Source organism: Tribolium castaneum, chromosome 9 (assembly GCF_031307605.1).
Source record: "Tribolium castaneum strain GA2 chromosome 9, icTriCast1.1, whole genome shotgun sequence".
In the NCBI taxonomy this organism is placed as follows: Eukaryota; Metazoa; Arthropoda; class Insecta; order Coleoptera; family Tenebrionidae; genus Tribolium; species Tribolium castaneum.
The window spans coordinates 2,637,850-2,659,565 of record NC_087402.1 but is presented as its reverse complement, the minus strand read 5'-3'; the positions used below and the strand labels follow the sequence as shown (position 1 = coordinate 2,659,565).

General features: G+C 38.3%; 2 protein-coding genes, 2 long non-coding RNA genes and 1 other non-coding gene across 8 annotated transcripts; 2 read left to right on the top strand and 3 right to left on the bottom strand.

Annotated features, from left to right (window-relative positions):
* Positions 1–1,536: 1,536 nt before the first annotated feature.
* LOC135267169 (uncharacterized) lies at positions 1,537–6,935 on the bottom strand. Its single transcript, XR_010335516.1, has 2 exons — positions 2,692–6,935; positions 1,537–2,642 (listed from the first exon to the last, which is right to left on the bottom strand). It is a non-coding gene; the product is annotated as an uncharacterized LOC135267169 (long non-coding RNA).
* Positions 6,936–7,963: 1,028 nt separating this feature from the next.
* Positions 7,964–8,454, top strand: LOC661791 (uncharacterized). Its single transcript, XR_001574864.2, has 2 exons — positions 7,964–8,195; positions 8,251–8,454. It is a non-coding gene; the product is annotated as an uncharacterized LOC661791 (long non-coding RNA).
* A 1,102-nt stretch (positions 8,455–9,556) lies between these two features.
* LOC661756 (uncharacterized) lies at positions 9,557–10,441 on the top strand. Of its 3 annotated transcripts, none has more exons than XR_010335511.1 (3): positions 9,557–9,571; positions 9,800–10,226; positions 10,286–10,441. It is a non-coding gene; the product is annotated as an uncharacterized LOC661756 (transcript). The 3 variants fall into 3 exon arrangements; XR_010335512.1 differs by lacking the exon at positions 9,557–9,571 and adding an exon at positions 9,693–9,707; XR_010335510.1 differs by lacking the exon at positions 9,557–9,571 and having other exon boundaries at positions 9,714–10,226.
* A 731-nt stretch (positions 10,442–11,172) lies between these two features.
* LOC661717 (sushi, von Willebrand factor type A, EGF and pentraxin domain-containing protein 1) lies at positions 11,173–21,528 on the bottom strand. The gene is made up of 6 exons (XM_008193607.3): positions 20,715–21,528; positions 15,705–15,917; positions 15,413–15,652; positions 15,126–15,361; positions 12,340–12,500; positions 11,173–11,703 (listed from the first exon to the last, which is right to left on the bottom strand). The coding sequence occupies exons 1-6, from the start codon at positions 21,361–21,363 to the stop codon at positions 11,397–11,399; spliced, it is 1,806 nt and encodes a 601-aa protein (XP_008191829.1). The 5' UTR covers positions 21,364–21,528; the 3' UTR covers positions 11,173–11,396.
* On the bottom strand, positions 17,713–20,648 carry LOC103312595 (phosphatidylinositol-binding clathrin assembly protein LAP-like). Of its 2 annotated transcripts, XM_064359055.1 has the most exons (2): positions 20,260–20,648; positions 17,713–20,207 (listed from the first exon to the last, which is right to left on the bottom strand). In XM_064359055.1, the coding sequence occupies exon 2, from the start codon at positions 20,158–20,160 to the stop codon at positions 18,562–18,564; it is 1,599 nt and encodes a 532-aa protein (XP_064215125.1). In that variant the 5' UTR covers positions 20,161–20,207; positions 20,260–20,648; the 3' UTR covers positions 17,713–18,561. The 2 variants fall into 2 exon arrangements, with proteins under 2 accessions (XP_064215125.1, XP_008191828.1); XM_008193606.3 differs by having other exon boundaries at positions 17,713–20,648.
* Positions 21,529–21,716: the final 188 nt, after the last annotated feature.

Below are 21,716 nucleotides of genomic sequence, written 5' to 3'. Positions count from 1 at the left end.
TATGGTAATTTCGCCATTGAGCCGAAGTGAGTTATTAACATTCGCACAAAGCGGCAATTACGTTTTTTTGGCCATTCTTTTAATTATCCAAGCATAATTTACGCGTTTGTTCTTGCTCTTGTTGCGTGTTGTAAGTCTCGCTGTTAATATCCGGGGGCTTAATATTGATGATTAGCGGCGTGTATTTCCATTATTTAAAAAGGCTGACCGTCAGTCGAGATCCATTATGGCCGATACATATCAATCGAGTCGCTGGCGTCCAGTAGCCCGGATGATGAAGCGTTTCTCCTTTGGAAAAAATTTCGACATTGTTATGCACGACGAGGATTTTCGTCGGCTTTGTCGGCGATCGCTTCTTCAGCATTCATTTTCCATAAAACGCGATAAAAATTCGCGCTGCTTGCATAAGATTACGTCAGCGAGAGACTTTACATGACCTGCAAATATTTTTCGAAAACTTGTCCCCGTGCTACTCCAAACGTGTAATAAAAATTCTGTAACGCTGAAAGCGTGGGTGACTCATATGTTTGTACAATCAGTGGCCTTTCAACATAAATACAAATCAAGGGAAAGTCGCAAGTGTAATGCGGCGAATTATTACGAGAATATATCAATCACGCGCCCGGGAGCATCCTTTTTTACCGCACTTTCAATTTATACTACCATGAAAAAACTTATTAGGAGTAAACAATGTGACGGCGAGCCTAATTGACTCATTACTGTGTTAGCCTTACATGGATCGTAATGCTAGTTAAGCTTCCACGACTGTAATTGCGAATTATGCAAATAGAGAGGTTTATTAAAGTATAGTCCAATATGTGTAACTTTTTAACTCACATTATTATGCCTACTTTACTCAGACATTTTTCTATTTTCTACGCAATTTTTTTCAACAATATCGAATTTTCTAACTCAGATTTTCCCAAAAACATCAGTTTTTTAGAAAAATAAGTTGATTTTCAAGTTTTAATCGTTGAAGTTTGATGAGTTTGGAAAACAGCCCATTGAGGTCTGTTCAAAAACACAAAAGATGGATAAAATGCCCTGTTTTTAAGCCCATTTTATCTTTTACAACATCAATTTTTTATAAAAAATACCCTTTTTGAAAATATGAGTCAAAAACAACGGAAACTAAGTTTTTTTTCAAGACTTCTTAAAACATGTGAGCCAGACATAACAAATGAAGAAGTGGTTTCTGCTGAAAAAAAATCATAGAAAATAATAAGATAATAATAATAAGATAACAAGACAATTAGCTAAAGCTATTTTTCAAACTCAACAAATTTCAAGGACTAAATCTTGAAAATAAACTCATTTTCCTAAAAAATTCATGTTTTTGGAAAAATCAGGGTTAGAAAAAAGAGGTTAAAAATCGGGGTAAAAAGTCCGAGAAAAATTTTAGTTAAAAAAAAAGAAGTTAAAAAATCAAGGTAAAAAGTCAAATTCAATGTTGTTTTTGATGTTTTAGTAGAAATAGCGGCTTTTGTTGGAAAAAAATGCTATAGAAAATAGAAAAATGACTAAGAAAACTGGGCATAAAGAGATACAACGCTTTATTTCTGTCACCAACCATTTTCTTAGTGCTAACTGATTTAATTAAAAGAAACACTTAACAAAAATACACAAATAAAACGTAGACGCCCAATTTTGAGATTTTTAATACAGTGAAATCTCCCTTAACGGACACCTCTTCACAACGGACATTTTTGTAGAAACGCAACAAAACCTATATTAAAATTTCCACCTCCCATTAGCGGACACCTCTCTACGACGGACAATTGAGGGTTCCCCATCGGGGTCCGTTGTTGAGAGGTTTTACTACTGAGGTTTTTATCAACCCTTTCAATATCAATAAAATCTATTGTGCACTATTTTATTACTATTTTATTTTAATTTTTGGCAGTTTTCCTAAAATTTCTCAATAAGAACGATTTGTTCCAACTATTGCAAGACTGTATTACTCGTAGAATATCACTCGAATACCACAGCGACTGATGTCTTATTTTTTTTTTTTTTAAAGATGGAGTGATATTGCGAGGAGAAATTTAAAAAATGGTATAATTTTTGCAAAAATATTTTTTCAAATAAGTTATTCTGATTTGTTGTTAAAAGCCATGAGACAAAATGCTTTTCTTAGCAGCTTTTAACTTAATATTCAGAAAAATTTTGAAGAAATAGGCTGAGCCCTGATGAAATGTGAAGAAAAACCCAACAGGAAATATATTTTATTAGATATAAAAACTCGAATCGCTTTGAAATTAGGTCGGTTTTCGCATGTAAAGTAAGTGTTTGAACAGTTTATTAGTTTGGGGTAAAAAAATTGCCTTTGCTAATTCCTGTGCCACTTTCGGGCGGATTTGCGTCCGCGCAATGTAGGCCTCGCTGACAAATCGCCACGCTTTCGTAAAAATTAGCTTAGAGCCGTTGCGAATTCGGCCCGCTTCCATATTCGGCGTGCGAGTGTCATGTTGACAATCCCGTCGACATATTTCTGAACATTTCTCTGATTAAGTGCGTATTGTTAATTTAGGATTTCTGGTGCCATTAATTCCGTTTGCGACGGGTGCATATTTCATTCGTGAGCGACAAGCGGTGCAAAAAGCACGCCTGGAATAGCCCGAATGCCGACTCACGACCGGATCCTGAAAATTTCAATTAGTCGGATTACGCAATTACGTTCAAATTCCGGACTTGTCGCCGGATAATATTAATACGCAGCGGCGCTGAAAGCTCGCGTTAGCGGAAGACGCGTCAAAGCTGATGTCCCGCTGAGAGCGGCCTCTGAAACAAACTCCACAGCTACCAACGCTACCACCATAAATATCGGACCTGTCGCGACCATAGACGGAGGGGTCACAGGTGCTAATAGGTCGCGGATAGAACTAATGACAGGTGGCGACGCCTCAACCACGAAAAATTACAAGGAAATAAACTCAAACGACTGCTAATATATCACGGAACGAGACGTTGTTATCAGAAAGTAATAAGTCAAAGCCGACGCGAGTAGGTGAAATCTTGAAGCTTGACGGTTCTAACATGAGGCTTGTGCACCTGGTCGACCACTTCGGATAAAAGATTTCTTTCGTCGGCGGAATATTGTGACAGGATAGGCGATAAACCATAATCAAGTAGCCGCTTTATAAAAAAATGGTTTAATGGTTTTTTTAACACGCGCACACGAAACTGTCACTCTTGATTTGTTGGACCTTCTCTCCGGTTCGAAATTATTCAACAAAAAATTTATAACGAAGATAAGAATTTTTATTACTTCCAAAATGTATCCAAATCACCTAATGCAACTCAAGTCCGTAATAAAACCTAAGCAATTAAAAATTTAAATTTAAAATTCCATCTGATACCTACCCTCTTTTCTCAAGTAAGTAAGCAATGTTGTGTTGCTTAAGAAAGTCTCAAAAGTAGTTAACAAAAATGAAAAAAATAACCGAAACCGAAACCGAAAAAAAAATTAGACATAACTTACTATTAATAAGTTTATTAACAATAAGTTTATTATTGATAGAAAGCTTTTTTAATAGTTTTTTTTCAAAAAGTACAATGTTTTTCGATTAATATTTTTCGAAAAAAATGCAAACAAAACAAACATTTAAAAAAATATATCTTAAAAACCATTGAGAATGTGGCCATTTTCTCGACGCCAGTCGATTCCCCAGAACAATTTACATTGGCTCACATCAAAGTAGTTTTCCTTCTTCATTAGTTTTGCCGTAATTTACGTTTGAAAAGTGATTTTGTGAATATTTTACCGTGTTTTTGGCATTCATCGTATAATAACACCGGAACTGTTAGACGTAACTCCAGGTTATTATTAAGTTTACCTATTGTCATTAAAAAACTCTTTTAGTATTTTTTTTTTCAAAAAAGTACACTGTTTTCCGATTAATAATTTTCGAGACAATTGCATACAAAAGCAAAAATTGAAAAAAAAAACTTAATAACTATTGAGAATTTGGCGATTTTTTAAACGCCAGTCGATTCCCTAGATCATTCTACATAAGCTTACAATAAAATAGTTCAACTTTGTCGAATTGTTTTTCTGTAATTGACGTTTGAAAAATGAGTGTGATGATTTTGAAATCCAGCGGACAATAACTTCGGAACTTTTGACGTAACCCCATTACCAAAATTTATTATCGTAAAAATTTGATGTTTTTTAAAGTACCTAAGTAAAAATGTTTCAATACCACTTGAAACTAAAAGGCTAATGCAAGTAAGTTGCTGCAACAAAGAGATATTTTTTGATTGTGTTACGACGTTTCAACAAGTTCATCGAGATACTAGGAAGCTGTGGCTGATAATGGTTGTGGAAGCAATTGTGTTTAACTTGTTTGAGTGTCATTATCGGCGTATTGAACGAATCGATCGTCCGCCCGGTTTGAATATGTCGAAAAAAAGTCTCGGACATTAAAACCGGGTCTCTCCCGGTCGTAAACTCCATACTGATCTCCCAATTAATGCTTTTCCAATGTAGCATTGTTTGCTTTTTTCGCATCGCGTCCGCTGCAGTCCGCCCCTGTCCTTAATGTATGTGTGAGCCTGCAAGAAGTCTACAAGACTGCCGGTCTTGTCTTGGACAGTGACCGCTGTCTTTAGAACGTCGTCCACGTATTGGAAGGTCGGTTGGACAATTCCTCTGGTCGTTTCTTCTTTCGTTCTTTTATCGGCGACGACGGCGATTCGCTCACTTATCGCTCAATTACACCATTTATCGGTGCATTATTTCCGTCGTTAGACGTGTCCGAAATCCGCCCCTGTCGCCGGGCCCTTCTCTTTGCATTTTCTCACGGAGGCGATGTCAAAAAAGAGCGCGTTTTCGGAGGCCGATCACGAACACGGAGAATGCAGCCACTACCGAACGCGCACTACCAGACTGATTTATCGTATTGCATTTTTAATTTAAATCGAAATTTGCCGGCGACCGCGATGCCTAATGTACCGTGAAAACGGGGCTGTGCCTGCGCTCGCGTTGAAATCTCCGGCAGCCCTTACCGCACATTAAAAAATAGCTCCGGACGAGCTAGCAAAAAGCTCAAGAACGCCGCCGACGGCCACACAGCGCTCGTCAATCATTCGCCGTAACAATTTCGGGCGGAAAAAGAATGAGATTTTTATTTATTTAGTCGCAATTGTCCGGGAGTAAAAAGCCACTAGAAAAGTGTGTTGTTTAAGGGCACATTGTATGCAAATAGGACGGCATTCCTGCTACCAATACGCAGGCCGAAAGTCGCACGATTTAAAAATAACCGGAATTATTCCCGGTCAACGAAACCGTAATTAGAAATACAAATATTGCGTGCCGGGACTAGATATATCTTCATTCATTAAGTTGTATTCGGGGCCTTTTAAATAATCCCTCGATAAGATTACACATTTTTAGATAAAACTTTAATTACATCGATAAGAAAGTGATTTGAAATCGCACTCGAATCGGAGCTATTTGGGTTTTTTCGTTACGTGTAGGCCATTAAGCGCAATTTAAATTCTCACACAGATTGATTCATCTCTCAGAAGCGATTAATAGCGTTTTAAATGTCGATAAGACGCTTTCACTATCGGACCGATTATCGGAAAAAATTGTGAAAATCTTGGGATTACGATGGCACAAAAGCGCATATAAACACCGCATTTGTGCTATAAGTACAAGACGGCGACTTACAACAAGCGAAAAAATTCTTATCCTACCACATTCTTTTACACTTGCGCGCTTAGTATGTGCGACAAATTGCGAGATATCGTGTGAAATTTTCTTATACAGATTATATCTTTCTTCCGATCGAACTCTTCTCGAAAGCGATAACCGCACCAGGCTCTACACGACCAAAATCGCAAAATAAACATGTGCTTAGTTTTAATAATAATTTTCATTTTCAGAGTTTGTGGTTAATTCAAATGTTTGTAGCTCGAATTTTTGCGACCACTATGTTTCATATCTAGTTTTTCGTCCGGTTTGTATGAAATTCAATTACGGTGCGTGTCCCCCGTGGCGCCTGCACTCGTCCTTGCAGCAACTGGACCTAATCCGCCCCTGATTCACTTAATACCATCGAGTCCGGTGCAGTGAGCGACCTTTGAAAAAATCAAAACAATAAAGCAGAGCAGTCCTGACATAAATTTTGATATATTGGAACGTTAATAAAAATGGCATTTCAATTTTAATTCGCATTACACACATACGCAGATAAATATCTTTTCGTCCGAAAGCAATTAAAGAATGTCTCGGTGGAAAATGGGTGGATTTTTTCGACGCCGAGGCACACTCTGGAGGAGAACAAAAGCTAAAAGTCGGCCATAATTTCACCCAATTACGGGATATTCGGCCTTATCATCCCGCATCTTTACGAGCCGCGTGCTAAGTACCCGAGTACTTAACACGGATTTTTTCCGGGCTTGGATTTCACTTGTCGACTCGTTTTGCGTTTTTATTAAAATCGAAACGACTTCGCTCGCCATCCAGATCGAAACAAATTGATTTAATTAAAGAATATGACCGGCACGACCGCGACTTTATAGTCAATTAAACGATTCCAAATTAATTATGGAATTTTATAATGGCTCCAAACGTAACGTTTTAATTAATTTTTTATCTCGCGCCGTGGACTGTCAATTTGTGGGCACGATGATTCAATTCGGGATTAGAATTTAAAAGTGTCCGGATTTATGATGAATCGACGATTAAAATTTTACGATTCAGTCGCATCATGTCAAAACTGACGATTTCATTTAAAATATCGTAGAGAGATCTAAATGGGCCATTTGTCGCCAGTGTTTTGACGTTACCAAAATAATTATCGGGGCCAGGCGGCCATAAATCATTCCGGTGAGGAGACTTTTCTACAAGGACGATACAATCGCCACAAGGGCCCAAAGCGCGACACGGTTCTCGGATTTTGACTAAATACAACAAAAACTCAAAAAAATGTGAAGTGAATATCCGCAAGTTATGTGCAAATATGCAGGGATCGTTGCCCCGCCTTGCCCTGCTGCTAATTTACGTTTTTTCTTATGATTTTTAATATTTATGCACGTCTGTCTTGTCGCCGAGGAATTTCGTTGAATTTCGATGATTGTGCTTTTTTCCGATTTGACTGTCAATCACTTCTGTCACACTTTTGACTGCATTACCGTGTGATTGATTTATTGAATCATGGATTTTAACGACACATCGAGTACGAGTTTTTTCAAGTTGTCTTTATTGCAATTAAAACTGGTTCCGTGATCAATTAGCGATAAGGGCCGAAATTTTGAATAAAAGTTTCGTTTTGCCCGAATTGCGAATTCCGCGAAGCGAGAAGTCGACTCGTTTTTAGATCGGAATGAGGTTTTCCCTTGTAAAATGCGGTATGCGACATATACGCGGAACATCTCGTACCGGACAGATCGCACCTGAACAGGTACCTGCCGCATATGGACCTTCTGGTACCAGATCTGAGCACTTCTTGACAAACCGTGAGACGATCACCGCGCCACGGGAGGCCCAACTCGCCTTCCTGATCCCTACGAGAGCCGACATCGACACGATGATTGCCATGGACGGACCATCGGTCAATCGGTTTTTGCCACGACGGGTTTCGACAACTTTGGACGTCTTCAGGGTGCCCATTTTGCCAATGAAACGGGCCCAAACTACCCAAGAACTACTTCGCTTTTCACGAAACAGCTCCTTTATACCATTTCAGGAACAATTTTTTTGCCAGTAACCCACAATTTTGTCAAACTGAAGTGCATTTTAAATCATCTTATGCCTCGATTAGATGTGCTAGAAGGCGGTAACTGCTTGTCTACACTCCAACACAGTTAAAAATATTTATAGCTCGTATTTTCTATTTTGGCTTGTTTCCTAAAACTGAGGTTGTCGATAAAAGATGTCGCACTCTGCTCAAGTTCTATTATCAATTGGCAAAATCAGCTGACAGCAAAAACAATCCTAAGTCTCATCAATACTTATGACAGTTCCACCAAATTCCTGAGCACGTCAATTTTGATAATAATCCCATTGTTAGCAATAACCTAACTAAAATTAAAAATTCGTGTGAAGTCCCTAATTTCCTGGTTATAAATACCCAACGTTGGCTCCTCTCACTCCAGTGTTATTAAAAGTGTGGAAGTGATGGATCCAGCAGGAACAAATAATCGTGCTAAGCAGCTAAATCCCAACAACCCTGCGTATCGAGCGGGCAGTAAGTCTAAAAACTGAGTGAATTATTGCATTTTTGCAAATCATTATTTTTCTAGCCGTGAGTCATGGTTACACCACTCAGAAGCCCTATCTCGACAATAGGTCTAGGCAACTCAATCCCAATAATCCAGCTTACTGGAATTCCAGGGCTGGATCTGGAGGATCCCAAGAACAGAATCGAGGATTAGGATGTTCAATCTCCTGAGGTCCTGAAATACGATATTTTGTAAAATTTTCAATAAAAATGTTATTCTGGTAAAGGATTGTTTTTATTCCCATAAAATACCCTTTTTTACTTCTGAAAACGTAATACTAATCCGTAAAAGGTCCTTGAACTTGACACTTAACGTTGATTCACTTTTATTATAAAATGGTTTAACTTATAACACAATGAAGCAGATAAGGTTTTTTCCATTCATGCTAATACGAGAGAACTAGAGGAAAATAGGTAATCTCCCGAAAGCTTGACTGCGTCACCTTACTGATCGTTTTGGTCATTTTTACAGATGATAAAGATGAAAATAAATTATTCAAGCCCTTTCATTAATTCATGAAAAAACTATTCCCGTAAATTACGTAAAATTATGTTAAATAAACCAAGAACATTTGTTGTTTGTCGAAGTCAAGCTAATTCGTATTAATTTAATCATTCGTTCCTTTAATTTCTATAAAAAATTCTTGTAGTGATCCTATCATATTTTCGATTCTTTTACTCCGAAAACTGCAGATTTTCAAAACTGATCCTTTAATCAAAGTTACAAAAAGAATAAAAAAAAAGTTTGCTAATGATTTCTAATTTAAAAAACTTTTTGCTAGAAATTCAATGCGTAGAAGTTGTTTAATAAGTAGTGATTCAATTGAACTTTGAAAAACGTAACGACAGATAACAACATTCAAGCAGGAAAAATGGTAATTCCCCCGAAAGGTGTACTGCGACGTAATTTCGTGATTTTTAAGATGCATAAAAATTTATTTGGGGCTATTTGGTGCATAATTTAAATAAATAGCCACTTAACTTAAATAATAAGCAAATTCCGTATCCTTTGTGCTAAAAATCTGCTCATTTATCCTCAGTCGTCATTTTGAAGAAATATTTGCTAGGGTATCAGCTTCCATTTATGTAAAAATTAATAAACAAACCAAAAAAAAATATCTTACACAATTACACTCATATCTTTGCGTTGAAAACTGCAAATATACTTCTAAATAAAACTAACATTACAAAATTCTGACTCAATTATTCCAGTTTTTACCAAGATCACGTACTTTGCTTCTGACTGGACGAACTGAATGATTAATTTGTTATTTTGAAAAATACATTGATAGATAACAAGCAATATACGAGTAAACAGAACTGATATCCTTCCAGGAAAATAGGTAATCCCCCTAAATTTCAAATTACGTCGCAGTTTGTTTAAATTTTACTTTTTGTAGTATTTATAATAAAAGAAAAATATAAAAAATATTATTTAATTATAGAAAATACGAAAAGAATCTAAAAATAAAATCCGAGGTAAAATTGGAAATAAAATTGTGGATTATTTACACTTTGTTGAACAATTTGTGAATTCATTATTATAACAAAACCATAAACGGTAAGTTCAGTGTTTCAGAAATAATAATGAAAGGAGTAGGAAGCATTTGCCAAAGATAAATACTTTATCTGATCGAACCACACACACCCTTTTTGTCCTCGACCAAGATAATATTACGTTTACCAGATTCCTGGAATGAAAAATAACAAATAGCACCCCATGGGCGTTGAGTTGTTGTTGATTAGTCGCATCCACCAATCCTAGCAAGGATTCCCTGTGAATCCCCTTTTTACCAAAAGAAAATTTGCTCGGGTATATATAGACCGTCGGTAACAAGCAAGCGCAAAGAAGTTACCAAAAGTATTCAGTGCAGTTTTTCCGAGTGTTAACAGTTGCAACAAGTGCAAAAATGGATAAAAGTGGTCGCGACAATCGCTCCAACCAGATGAATCCGAACAATTCGGCCTACTCTTCCAGCAGGGGTGGTTCAAACACCGGTAAGTGAAACTTTTCCGGGAATGAATCAAAATAAATAACGCAATATTTGCCTTCGCAGGCTCGTCTGGACGTTCGCAACAAGATTACGACAACCGTTCGAATCAACTCAACCCGAATAATTCGGCCTATTATTCCTCGCGAGGAGGGCAGAAAAAGTAATTGTTCCGTCTTTCTGAAATGTTTTCATGTCTCGAATAAAATTTTCTAAAAACGAGTCGTGTATTATTTCCTGAAATCAATCATCGAACGGATTATTTGAGAAATTCCAACGACGTTTATAGGACGCCATTCCTGTACCCCGACGACTAATTAGAGGCCGATATGAAATGCAACAATCTTGTCTTCGGCCATCATTTATTGGAACATTGACTTTATTAATTGAATTATAGACGACATCTTCATTCTATCACGTAAAATCGTTAAAATTGAACTTGTACAACCTGCTTGCGTCGAAAAAAACGCTTCTTTCTCTCTCGGTTTTATTTAAATTTGACGATACAATAATTATTTCCCGGTCAGAATTGATTGACGGCGATCGAGTGATAAGACAGATCGATGCGATAAAAATCTTAACTGCGATAAGGGGACTTTATTATAAAACACACTTAAGACAGGCTAATGCACTGAATAATTTATTCGACGAGAGGAGAAAAAAAACGAAAATATTTATCCTGACACTTCACCCCGATCAACACAAAAGTATCTGCCGTGTAAAGATAAATGATTAGTTTAATAATTATCATTGAGCTAATATTGCAAACGCGCAATCTGTAATTATTTTAAATTAAACACACCGACGAGTCAAGGTCAGACGCTAATACCTACCTCTGAACTGCTAATTAAATTCATTAGTTTATAAATATTTGTACGTATTAATTACTTGACGGGGAAGCGACTTTCGTAATCGCAGACGAAAGCATCAAATTGTAGCATTAAAAATGCGAATCGGTTTAAATCATTTTTATTTGATACGTTTTACAAAATCAAACTAAAGTAATATCACAACACTTACACTTGTAACAATCCATATTTCGAGCGTAAGTATCAAATCATCATAATAAGCTTACAATAACTTTGGTCTTTCATTATATACAGTACGAAAATAACTCTTCCTACATTTGGATAAAACAACAATACGCTCCAGGTACCTAAAGTTGTCTGGGGAAAATCTAGACCAAGTCGGCCGAATTGGCGGACAATTTAAAGGACGCGTTGTCCGAAATCGAGGGATTGTCGACGACCGCCGATAAATTATCTCCCCCTTGGATCTCCTCGAATTCGCTCTCTTCTAATAACGGCACACCTTCGGTATTGACGACCGAGCTGGTGTCGAAAGAGGCCAAGCTGCCGCAGTGGACTCTGCAAGAAGCCGGCTGGGAGCCGCTGTACGAGGAGACAGTGTCTAGCGTGACATTGGTGGAGCCCTCGGAAACGGCCACCGTGTCCGTGGAGCCCATGCTAGGCGAGTGCGAGGCGCTAGAATTGAGACAATAAAAAGCCCTAGTGAAATGTAGCAGTTTTCACACGCTCATCATGCCCGATTATTCTGAAACAGGCGTATCATTTACAATAATTGAGAGATCGTTTCGCCTGGACTACGTGGCAATGATTATATGGGTAAAATGACTAATGGTCGTTAAACGGTCTCCGGTGTATGGCCTGTCAATATAGTCGGTGCCCCGGGGTCTCGGTCTTGTTAAAATTCTTCGCTTTCTTGGTGCAAAAATATTCGACAAAATAAAACTAAACGAGACGGAGGATAAATAACACAAAAAAATTAAATCGCAACCGGCGGAGTAATTGTGCGAACGAAATTATTGTCGAACGAGGCCGAGCGGTTTTATAAATGCATTTTTCGTCATTAGTTTAATCGATCGAGAAAATTACCTATCGGTGACTTTTATGTATGTACCGAACTTTCGACGAAATACGGACACGACAAAGCGATATTTACGCGTCCACGTAGACGAGAATCAATATTCCGAAACGTTTTATTACCGCTCTCCACGTAATTGCCGTATTAATTAACGCGAAACACGGTCTGCGTGCTAATTCACAATATCATAATTTTCGCAAAACGACGTTCTAGAAAATAACCGCGGATATACTCACAAGGAACCGTGACGGGTGACGTGAACTACATCCCCAGGATTTGTCGACGCTGTTCGGGACCTACGACCTCCCAGATTCGGCCAATGGGGGCGGTGCAACCTGTTGGACGTTGGGTTCGGGGCGCGATCGCGCGTCGCCTCGTCATAACTGGGCAAACAAGCCTGGAAAGGAACCAACATTAATCGGGACAAGTTGCGCCCCGATACCAACAAACAAATAATAATAAATAAATTAGCCAAGATTATTATTACTCTCAGAAAGAGAGTAAATTAAAAAAAATGAGTTTTTCTTGTTAATAAATCAACTTCTAAAAGATTCTACTTTTATGGCTCACTAAGTGAAATGGGCTAAAAATCTTCCTATTTATTTATCCACTAACAATAATAACGATAAGTCAAAGAGCATAAAAATAAAAGAAAGCATCGCTCAAAATTATGTTAAATTTACGACAAATGTACTAGACGCATATAAAATTTGAAAAAAAAAATCACGCTTTCTTAATTTTCCATAAATAATGTAATTTTTATTCCTCTAAAGAAAAAACAGCTTACAGTAGACTGAACTGACTGCACACACATAATATAATTTTTGATATTGGTTAGTGTTTTCAATTAAATTTGTTATTAAGTAACTTGTTATTCTGCATTACGTTGCGAGCGTTGAATAATTTAGAGCCTGTGAGCCAAGGGATAAGAAATTTGACAAGTTTCATCACTTCTATCGGTCAATGTTGCTAATTTAATCTCAGAACGAAAGACTATTTTGAGGAGAAATGTAAATACGCTATGTTTATCTTAATACGAATAATAAGTACTTAAATCTGTAGTACATCAGATATCCTTTTGAAATAATTCGATATTGTTTATGATCTGTTCGAGTAATTTTTAATTCACAGAATGTATTTACAAACACACTAGAAGGCAACCTCAAAATAATAATAATAATAATAATAATAATAATAATAATAATAATAATAATAATATCTTTATTGTGTTATTACATATAAGTATGTTTACACCCGTCAAAGCAGAACCTATACCTGATGATGAGATGTCAAGTGACGAACATACTGTAATATAATTATTATTAATTTATTATATTATTAAGAAAAAAAAATTTAAAAAAACTAACTTCAACAATAAATGATGTAATTATTTTCTGTTAAAAATTGGCAATTTCTGCTAAAGCTTACAAAAAGACCATCCGAAAAATGGAAATCACGAGAATACAAAACACAAACCATAGGCTTTAAACAAATAAGTATGCCGAAAAATGCAGAAAAATTAATAAAAAAATAATCAAACGATTTGGTAGAAATGATCGTAATCAGAAACTGCAATAGTCATTTGGACCAAGCAGTACAATTAATATGAATTCGATAGACGACTTAATATAAAAAATACAACTTTGTTATTACAGCTAAATAAATGGTTGAAAAGAATGGATGACGACATTATTAAAGTGTCCAGAAAAAATGTCTCTTAATATCAATTTTGTATTTTTTATAATAACGGTTTTTTTTAATTTGGCAAATTTTATTTATAAGTCGAAAACAAAAAAAAACATGCGGTTTTGAACAAAGCTATTTTTTTGAAAAACGAGTTCGAGAATTTGTTTCGAAGATATTCGGACATCGAAAATCAATGCCCCATGATGTAGGTACACTTGATAGACTAGCATATTTTAAAATTTCCATAATAATTAAAGTAGAAAGTCATTTTTTCGTAGCATTTTTCGGTATTTTTTCTGCCTCAACCTCACGTGAAATGGTGTCTAGATCCGGCTATTTCACAAAATTGTAAAATATTGTTTGTTCTAAATTTCTAAATGAAAAAAGCCACCATCTTCAAAAAATTGGATCAAGGCGATTCGCGAATCGGCCGTAAATCTGCAGCTCTCTCGTAATGAATGATAATTAGGTAATTAAGCGCACTATGCGAGCAAATGAGCAAAATTCAATTAAAATAAATCGTCCGAACAATAAATCGCAATTAGTTCAATCGAACGTAACGACATTCGACTCGTTTTGCGATTACGTAAGTCAGAAGCGTGACCGAAGATCGCCTTAAAAATTTCCCTCTCTCTCTCCCACTCTCGAAACCGATCGAAAATAATAAATTAATCCGTAAAAAAGAAACTCGAAATTGAATGATCGATACGGAAAAGTAGCTTATACGGTACTGAGACAATGGTCCAGGGCAAATTCACTTCCCAGTCGATAAATAACATCGTCGGAACGATTTTACTGTTAACCGGACTGACATCGATACGTCCGAATTGTGATATTTTTAAGTCAAAAACGGCGAGAGCGATAATCGACGTCATATTATCGGCTATCAATAATAATTACGAGTCGGCAAACTAGGCAAACGTCTTCCCTATAAGGCGATAGTTTTCTGTACCACGGCCACACAATTCTAATCAAATATATATTTGAATTGTTTGTTATCGACTTTCATAACAGGTGAAACGATCACTAATTTAGGACAAATTCCGAGGCAGTTTTCAAACGCAAAAACAAAAATCCCAAACACCCCACCCTCACCTACAACAAACGCAAGCATAAATCTTACACAACGTGATATAAGAAAGCTGTCAGCCGGCGTTTAGATTTACATTATTTAAAGGCGATTAAACAATTACGTCACGACATTATACGACACAAGATGTATTAATCGCATTAATAACACGTCCATATCTGGACAAAACCTTGGCCCAATTCGATAAATAACCAACGTGTTGGAAACACACCCCGCGGTGTGTTTTATGTGTTGCCTAAACAATACCTGTTCGTTCTGCATTCCATCAGCGAACGGGATCAAAGCCAAACGATCAGGATGGTGCAGCAGCGTCGCATGATCGCCCAAATCCGGCCTAGTCACCGGAGGCGCAATAGGCACAGCCCTACTCAAAGGCTTCCTGCGTCGGCAGACCGTGATCAAGCAAATCACAAGCAACAAACCCAAAACCCCAGCCCCTGTCGCCCCCGAAATCAAAACTGCGTTAACACTATTCACTTCCACTGAAACACCAAACGATAATTTACCAATTTATGACTCAATCAACCACTTACGGAAATAATTATTCGTGGGGGTGCGGTAACAAGTGGGCGGCTCGGCCGGAAGCCAGCAGCCCCCCTGCGCACAAGAAAACACCTCATTTCCTTGCAGAGTGTACCCCGGCAGACACTGATACGTAATTTGCGATTTGATCGGATATTTGCTCGTGAAAGCTACATCGTGCAGTTCCTGGCTCAGGTTGTAAATATCGGCGTATAACACCCCAGGGGGTGGATCGCAGCCGTGGGCCTGGACTGGAATGACTTTGTTAAAATTGCGTGGTCAAAGGGGGTGGCGGTGGGTTACCACAGATGGGTTTCACTCCGACCCATCGGCCTCCCATGCAACGTAATTTTCCAGGCTGGCATGGGGCTCGCGCGTTTTTATACTTGTGGATGCAGTGGATTTGGATGACGGTTCCCGCCAAGGCTAGAGATTTGGACTGGTAGCCTTGGATCACGGTGGTGGTGCTGTGGAGGACCGTGGGGGCGGCGGGGCAAGGAAGATCGGTCGGGTCCTCTGCAAAAAAAGGGAACTGTTCCACAATCTAAATTCGGGCTAATGGATTAAGCGAACAAATCCAAATTCTTAAAAAAAAATAAATAAAGTTGGGCCTGGAAACGTTATTTTATTATTATTATTTTATAATTCGATTAGACATAATTCAATTAATTCCCGATCTATCCCTATTATATGAATAGAAAAAATTATTCGATCGAATCAAATAAGATCATTTTCATTAAAAAAAATACTTGTAATTGCAATTTTTTAAATTAAATTAATTGATCAGTTTCCATCGTATTTTTTACTTCTTAAGTTCTTAATTGTTTGGTTAACTAGTTCTAAGTTTTTAGTTATTTTAATTCTTATAGAAAATTCACTATAAGTAGTGGGCTACAAAAAGCCTGAGCAGTACCTACACAGAAAAATGTCAACATAATATTACTGAAAAAAGTATTTACGTTTTTTGAAAAACAAAAACTAGACTAAATTGTTTTTTCATAACCAATTTTGTTTCTTGTCACAGTAACGTAGGTAGAGCATGTTCTCTAAAAAAATTCATTTAAAATTTTAAAATTCATGTTGTTATTTTTACACCAAATTTAATTTAAGCGGCGATTACATTGTGGGTGAATGAAAGCAAATTCTTATCTTAGCAAGGTGGAACAATGCCAATTAAACGAAATTCTTGCAATTTGTTTGATTAATTTTTTTACTTAATAAAAAACGAAGCGGTTTCCGCCACTTTTGTGCTACATGCTGCTTAAAATTAAGGCAGGGTCTACGAGAAATAAAAGAACGGTGAAGAACGCTGACCAAAAGTGTCTGTGGCTCGCCGCCATCATAATCGTGAATTTATGAAACGGTCGAGATATATTTCAATAAATACAAGGTTGGAAACAGGAACACTTCCAGTACTGGTATATTAATAATGAATATTTTGGGCCCTCCCACGTTGAAAATGTATCATAAGCAAGGTATAAGCGGCTGAATCAAAGAACTCGGCGGCGCTTGTAAAGCAAACTCGAGCAAAAGTTTTCGAGATGTGAGCGCCGGGGGTGGATGTCCGGCCTTTTTCGTAGGAAAAATTTACCGAGTGTCTTAATCAAACCACGTGGGAGTCTCGGTTAATTATCGACGCCTCTGAACATTGGGAGAGATCTTTTGTCGTTGAAGTATTTAATAGATGACATACAGCATTGTCTAATTATGTTTCCCAGTGAAGATAGCCATCGAGCCGAGGACAAAAACTCCGCGATGATGACCTTACATAATCAATTCATTGTGTAAAAGAATAGTGATTATCTCGCGCCTCTTTTGTATTACCCGACTATTGAGAACTGAAACGATACTTATTGTGTGTGAGAAATGACATCAAAAGAAGACACACGAAATTTTTCGAACAAATCTCGATCGCGATTCCCGATTAAAGCCATCAAAAGACGCGACGCGAAATCAATTAAAAGCGAACGTAGTGAACCGTGTGACCTATAATTATACCACGCGTATAAATCTACCAACGATGGATAATTTACATGGAATGCGTTTTACCACGAGCGACATTTCGCCTATGCAATAGGAAAAAAATATTTACACACGGCTCTTTCACTTTCGAGTGCGGCGATGCCACCAATTAACGGCGACTTGGATGGTACTTGTACCTGGACAAACACTCGGCTTGTCTTCCAACACTTCATTATTTTCAATCGAAATTTTGCGAGAATTTAATTAAAAAATTTGAATAGTCGAGTAGGAAGCGGTAAATAGAGGTTGCGACAGTGTGGAGTGGGTTCTTAAAAAACATTAAACGACAAACACATAAGCATAATTTATTCAATCCAACAGCTTCTTGTCTCTCTTTATATTGTCACAATTGATTACAATTATAATACAGATGGTTTCCTTTTGCTAATGAATAAATAAAAACTAAATGTCTAAACCTAAATGATGGCTACTGATATTTGGTATTTGATACCTCGCATCGAAAATAATCGGTCGACACGGCCCGATGCCACTGAACAATCGACATCCAAATTGGTTATTTCTAGTGTTATGAGTGAAATTAATGAATTGCCATTATGGAAGAATATCACTAAAGTTATGTTTTCTTTGCAAAAACTAATCACAATAAGTCTTTTTTGTTCATTTGTAACAATAACACTTATAGAAATTATACAATTTATATAACTGCAGTAGAGCCATTTTTATGTACATAAACTTAAAAATAATAATAAATAAAGCAGGAACAACTCGAAATATCACGAAAATTAAACTAAAAAATATATGCACAGACAATGGACTAGCTCTAATAAGTAGAAAAATAATATTTCAAGGAAATGCCACTCGTATCAAGTGATCCAATTGGTCCACTTTACACAACCAGCACCTACTTGTGTTCGTTTCGAATAAATATTACAATCTTCATCTGAGGAATGTACAAGTTTGATTAAAACAAACGAATTAAATAAAAATTAAAGCCAACCGTAGACAATGAGTGCTTTAACCCTACATTACCCGATATATCATTTCGAGTAATAAAAATTGTTTTGAGTACTATGACATTGCACTTTAAATATGACCTACAATAAAAACAAAACAAATATATACAGAAAAAACCTAATCGCGGACCCAACATTGTATATACAAAAATCGAGTTAAAGCACTACAGATCACCGAATGGATCGAAACTGACTTCCTGTTTGGGCGGCTGTGCGCCCATTTTTGGACTACCTTGCACCTGTACACCGCCCATTGGATACTGCATCGGCTGTCCCATCATCATCATCGGCTGCCCCATCATAGGCTGAGCCATCGGTCTATACATCGGCGCCGCTGTGGCCGCCATAGGTTGCTGTTTGGGTTGATTCTTGGGCGAATTCCACTGATTCGACCGATTTCCCGTATCCATAGTCAAGTTTTCCACCAATGAAGTGAGACTAGTTTCGAGATCACCCGTTAGTAGTTTCGAGGGTTGAGCCGGTCTCTGCGGTTGTGCAACAACCGGCGGTTGTTTCGAAGCTTCAGGATCGAAAACCGACGGTTCATTGGTGTTGAAAAGCCCACTCAAATTATTCGATGCAAAAGTTGTCTGAGTTGGGGGTGGTTGGAATTGGGCGTTGGCTGGAAACCCGTTAGCCCACATGTTGGGGGCGGCGGTGGTGGCTGCCGGTGGTGCAGCGAAGAGATTTGCATCGGTGGCGGTCGAGCTCGGTGCTGAGAAATCAGCGAAGGGATTCCCGAGGGACAGGAGATCGTCAAGTGCGTTGGTTGGTTGGGTCGAAGGTGGAGGTGCTGGGGTTGTTTCGGACCCGAAAAGGTCCAAGATCGGTTCGGTTTTAATCGCCGGTTCTTCGCTGAGGAAGGGGTTGGTGCTCGCAGCTGTGGGCGAGCCGACGTTGGCTTTGTATCGGTTCAAAACGGCCTCTTCTTCGGCAAGCGCCGCTTGTTGGAAGGAATCATCGACTGCAGAGCCGAAGGCGTTGCTAGTGTTCGAAAGGACTGAAACCCCCGACTTGAGATTCTTTTGGTTGGCGGCGGCCGTTGGAGTGTTGCCTTCAAGGGAGGCTAAGTGTTGCTCTAGTGCGTCGAGGAGGCTGTTTGGGGCCCGGGTGAGGTCGGGAATGTCCCCTTTGTCGATGCCAATATTCTCGGCGACTTTGAGGAACTCGGCGACTCGGTCCATGCGGATAAGGAACTTCTTGTAGAGATCTAGCGCTTCACGGCATTGTTTTTTGTTCATTTCGAAGTATTTTTCTAGGAGATTGATGATGCCGTCGTTATAGCACGCGAATAATCTTATGAGATCGCGGAACAGGAGCATGAAACACATGTTAATGACTCCGTTGGTGAGATCATTTGCTGTACAGTCGAATTCTAAGAGAGCATCCAATTGATTCTGGAGTATCGGCAGGGTTTTGAGGAGATTCTCCGAATTCATTGTTCGTAGAGTGCCTTCTTCTTTGCCTCTTTTGACTTTGCAAAAATCGAAAGCTACCGCTCGATACGAGAGAGCCTTCTCGTTCAGATACCGAGCGTAGCGCCGTATGAAGGGGGACATGTCGTAGCCGGTGCGCGCCCCCACGGCACTCTGAACCCCCGTCTTATCGACGAAATTCGACAATTGAAAAGACACGTTACTCGAAGCCAAATACTGAGTGAATCTCTCATTTCCGTAACACATCAAATGATGAGTCGTTATCAACGCTTTGTAAACGACCACCCAGCTGGTATTTTGCGACCTTTCTATCAGCAAATTCGCCATTTGCGGGATCGAAACGTTAGGCTCGTTAGTGCAATGGACTAAATAATCTAAATGTTTCTTCTTAGGGCCTAGGAGTTCTTCGGTGGTTGCTTTACATACCGACTTTGCCAGTCCCTGGCCTGCTAGACTGTGTTTCGCCGCCAATAAACGATCGTTTATTGTTTGACCCGCCATAATATTTTAACACAAAGTACACACACTGTTTTTAATGATTTTACGACCAAATTTTCAACTCTACTCGTTCACACGACGGGTCGATCGGCAAAATCTCACCGGCGAATCAATAAAATGTTGACACAAAATGGAGACTCGACACCTAGCGGCCACGAACCAAACCCATGTCACTCCACAAAATTACGCAATTCGGCAAAAATACACAAAAAATTTACCAAAAACCAACTCCCTCTTTTATTTACACACTTACCTGTAAGTTTCGTGGCCAGCACCCCTATTTATACGATAAAAACGATCAGACAAAAAACTTACCGACACTGTAATTACAGGAAACTATCGTGTGACTTTAACAAGTAAAAAATTTTTTATTAATTTTTTACCTGCAGTTTGTAGTGAACAAACGGGTGGTATTTTCGGCGACCACGTCCCATCGTCGAGACACTGTTGCACGGTGGTTCCGACCAAAACGTACCCAGAATTGCAGCTAAAATGCAGCCTTTGTCCCACTTGATTCATTTCAAATTCGCCCCCTTTTTCCTGCACAAAGTACCCATTTGCCACTTCTTTGGGTTGCGGACAACTGACTGGTTCGCACGTGGCGTTCGCCCCCGTCCAAATCCCCTTCTCACAGACCCTGTATTTGCTCTCTTTTGGTGTTAGTTGGAAGCCGTCCCAACACGAGTAGGTGGCTAGGGCCCCTTTACGATACATCCCATCCTGATGCAGGTCCTCCATTATCAAAGACCCCTTTTCGATGGACGGGGGCGGATAACACAGCTTGTTACATTTGGGGCGCTGCTCATGGTCCCATTTACCATCTTTGCAATAAAAATTTGCAAACCCTTCAAGATAATAGCCCTTGTAACACTCCACCGTGACGATTTGAGGTTCTTCCTGTGTTGTGTTTGTAAAACCATTCGAGATTTCGCCGAAATCGGGACATTTGAGGGGGTCTTGAGGAACGCTCAGGAAATCCTCCCCTTTCGTTACTGCCGATAATACCACCAAAGCGGCAACGCAACACAACATTGTCGAGCTTTTTATTACATCACACAATTTTATTCGAGTTGCAACAATTGGGGTTTTGGCAAATATCAAGTTTTTGTGGTTACGGCTACCATTGTACAAAACAAAACACCTTTTTGACAAGTATACAGATCGATCAGCTGTTTCCACTCTGTCAAGGATGTTCGCAAGGACAAGTTATTATTTTAACTTTTTTCTTTATTTTACAACACTTGGTCAATACCAAGTCGTAACTAGTGGCATTTTGGCCCACAAATCATTCTATTCTCAATTAATTTTTTGTTAATGTATTTATAATTTATTGATTTGTATAATTGGTTGCATAATCCAATTTTTTTTTTAGAAAATAAATTAGT

What these genes read in the sequence shown, in the direction of transcription:
- LOC103312595 (XM_008193606.3), bottom strand. Translation starts at nt 20,334, where the DNA reads ATGGCGGGTCAAACAATAAACGATCGTTTATTGGCGGCGAAACACAGT.
- LOC661717 (XM_008193607.3), bottom strand. Translation starts at nt 21,363, where the DNA reads ATGTTGTGTTGCGTTGCCGCTTTGGTGGTATTATCGGCAGTAACGAAA. An exon ending in TTGTTCACTACAAACTGCAG is followed by an intron (nt 15,918 to 20,714) that starts GTAAAAAATTAA and finishes CTTTTTTTGCAG; the next exon opens with AGGACCCGACCGATCTTCCT. An exon ending in GTCACCCGTCACGGTTCCTT is followed by an intron (nt 11,704 to 12,339) that starts GTGAGTATATCC and finishes TCTCAATTCTAG; the next exon opens with CGCCTCGCACTCGCCTAGCA.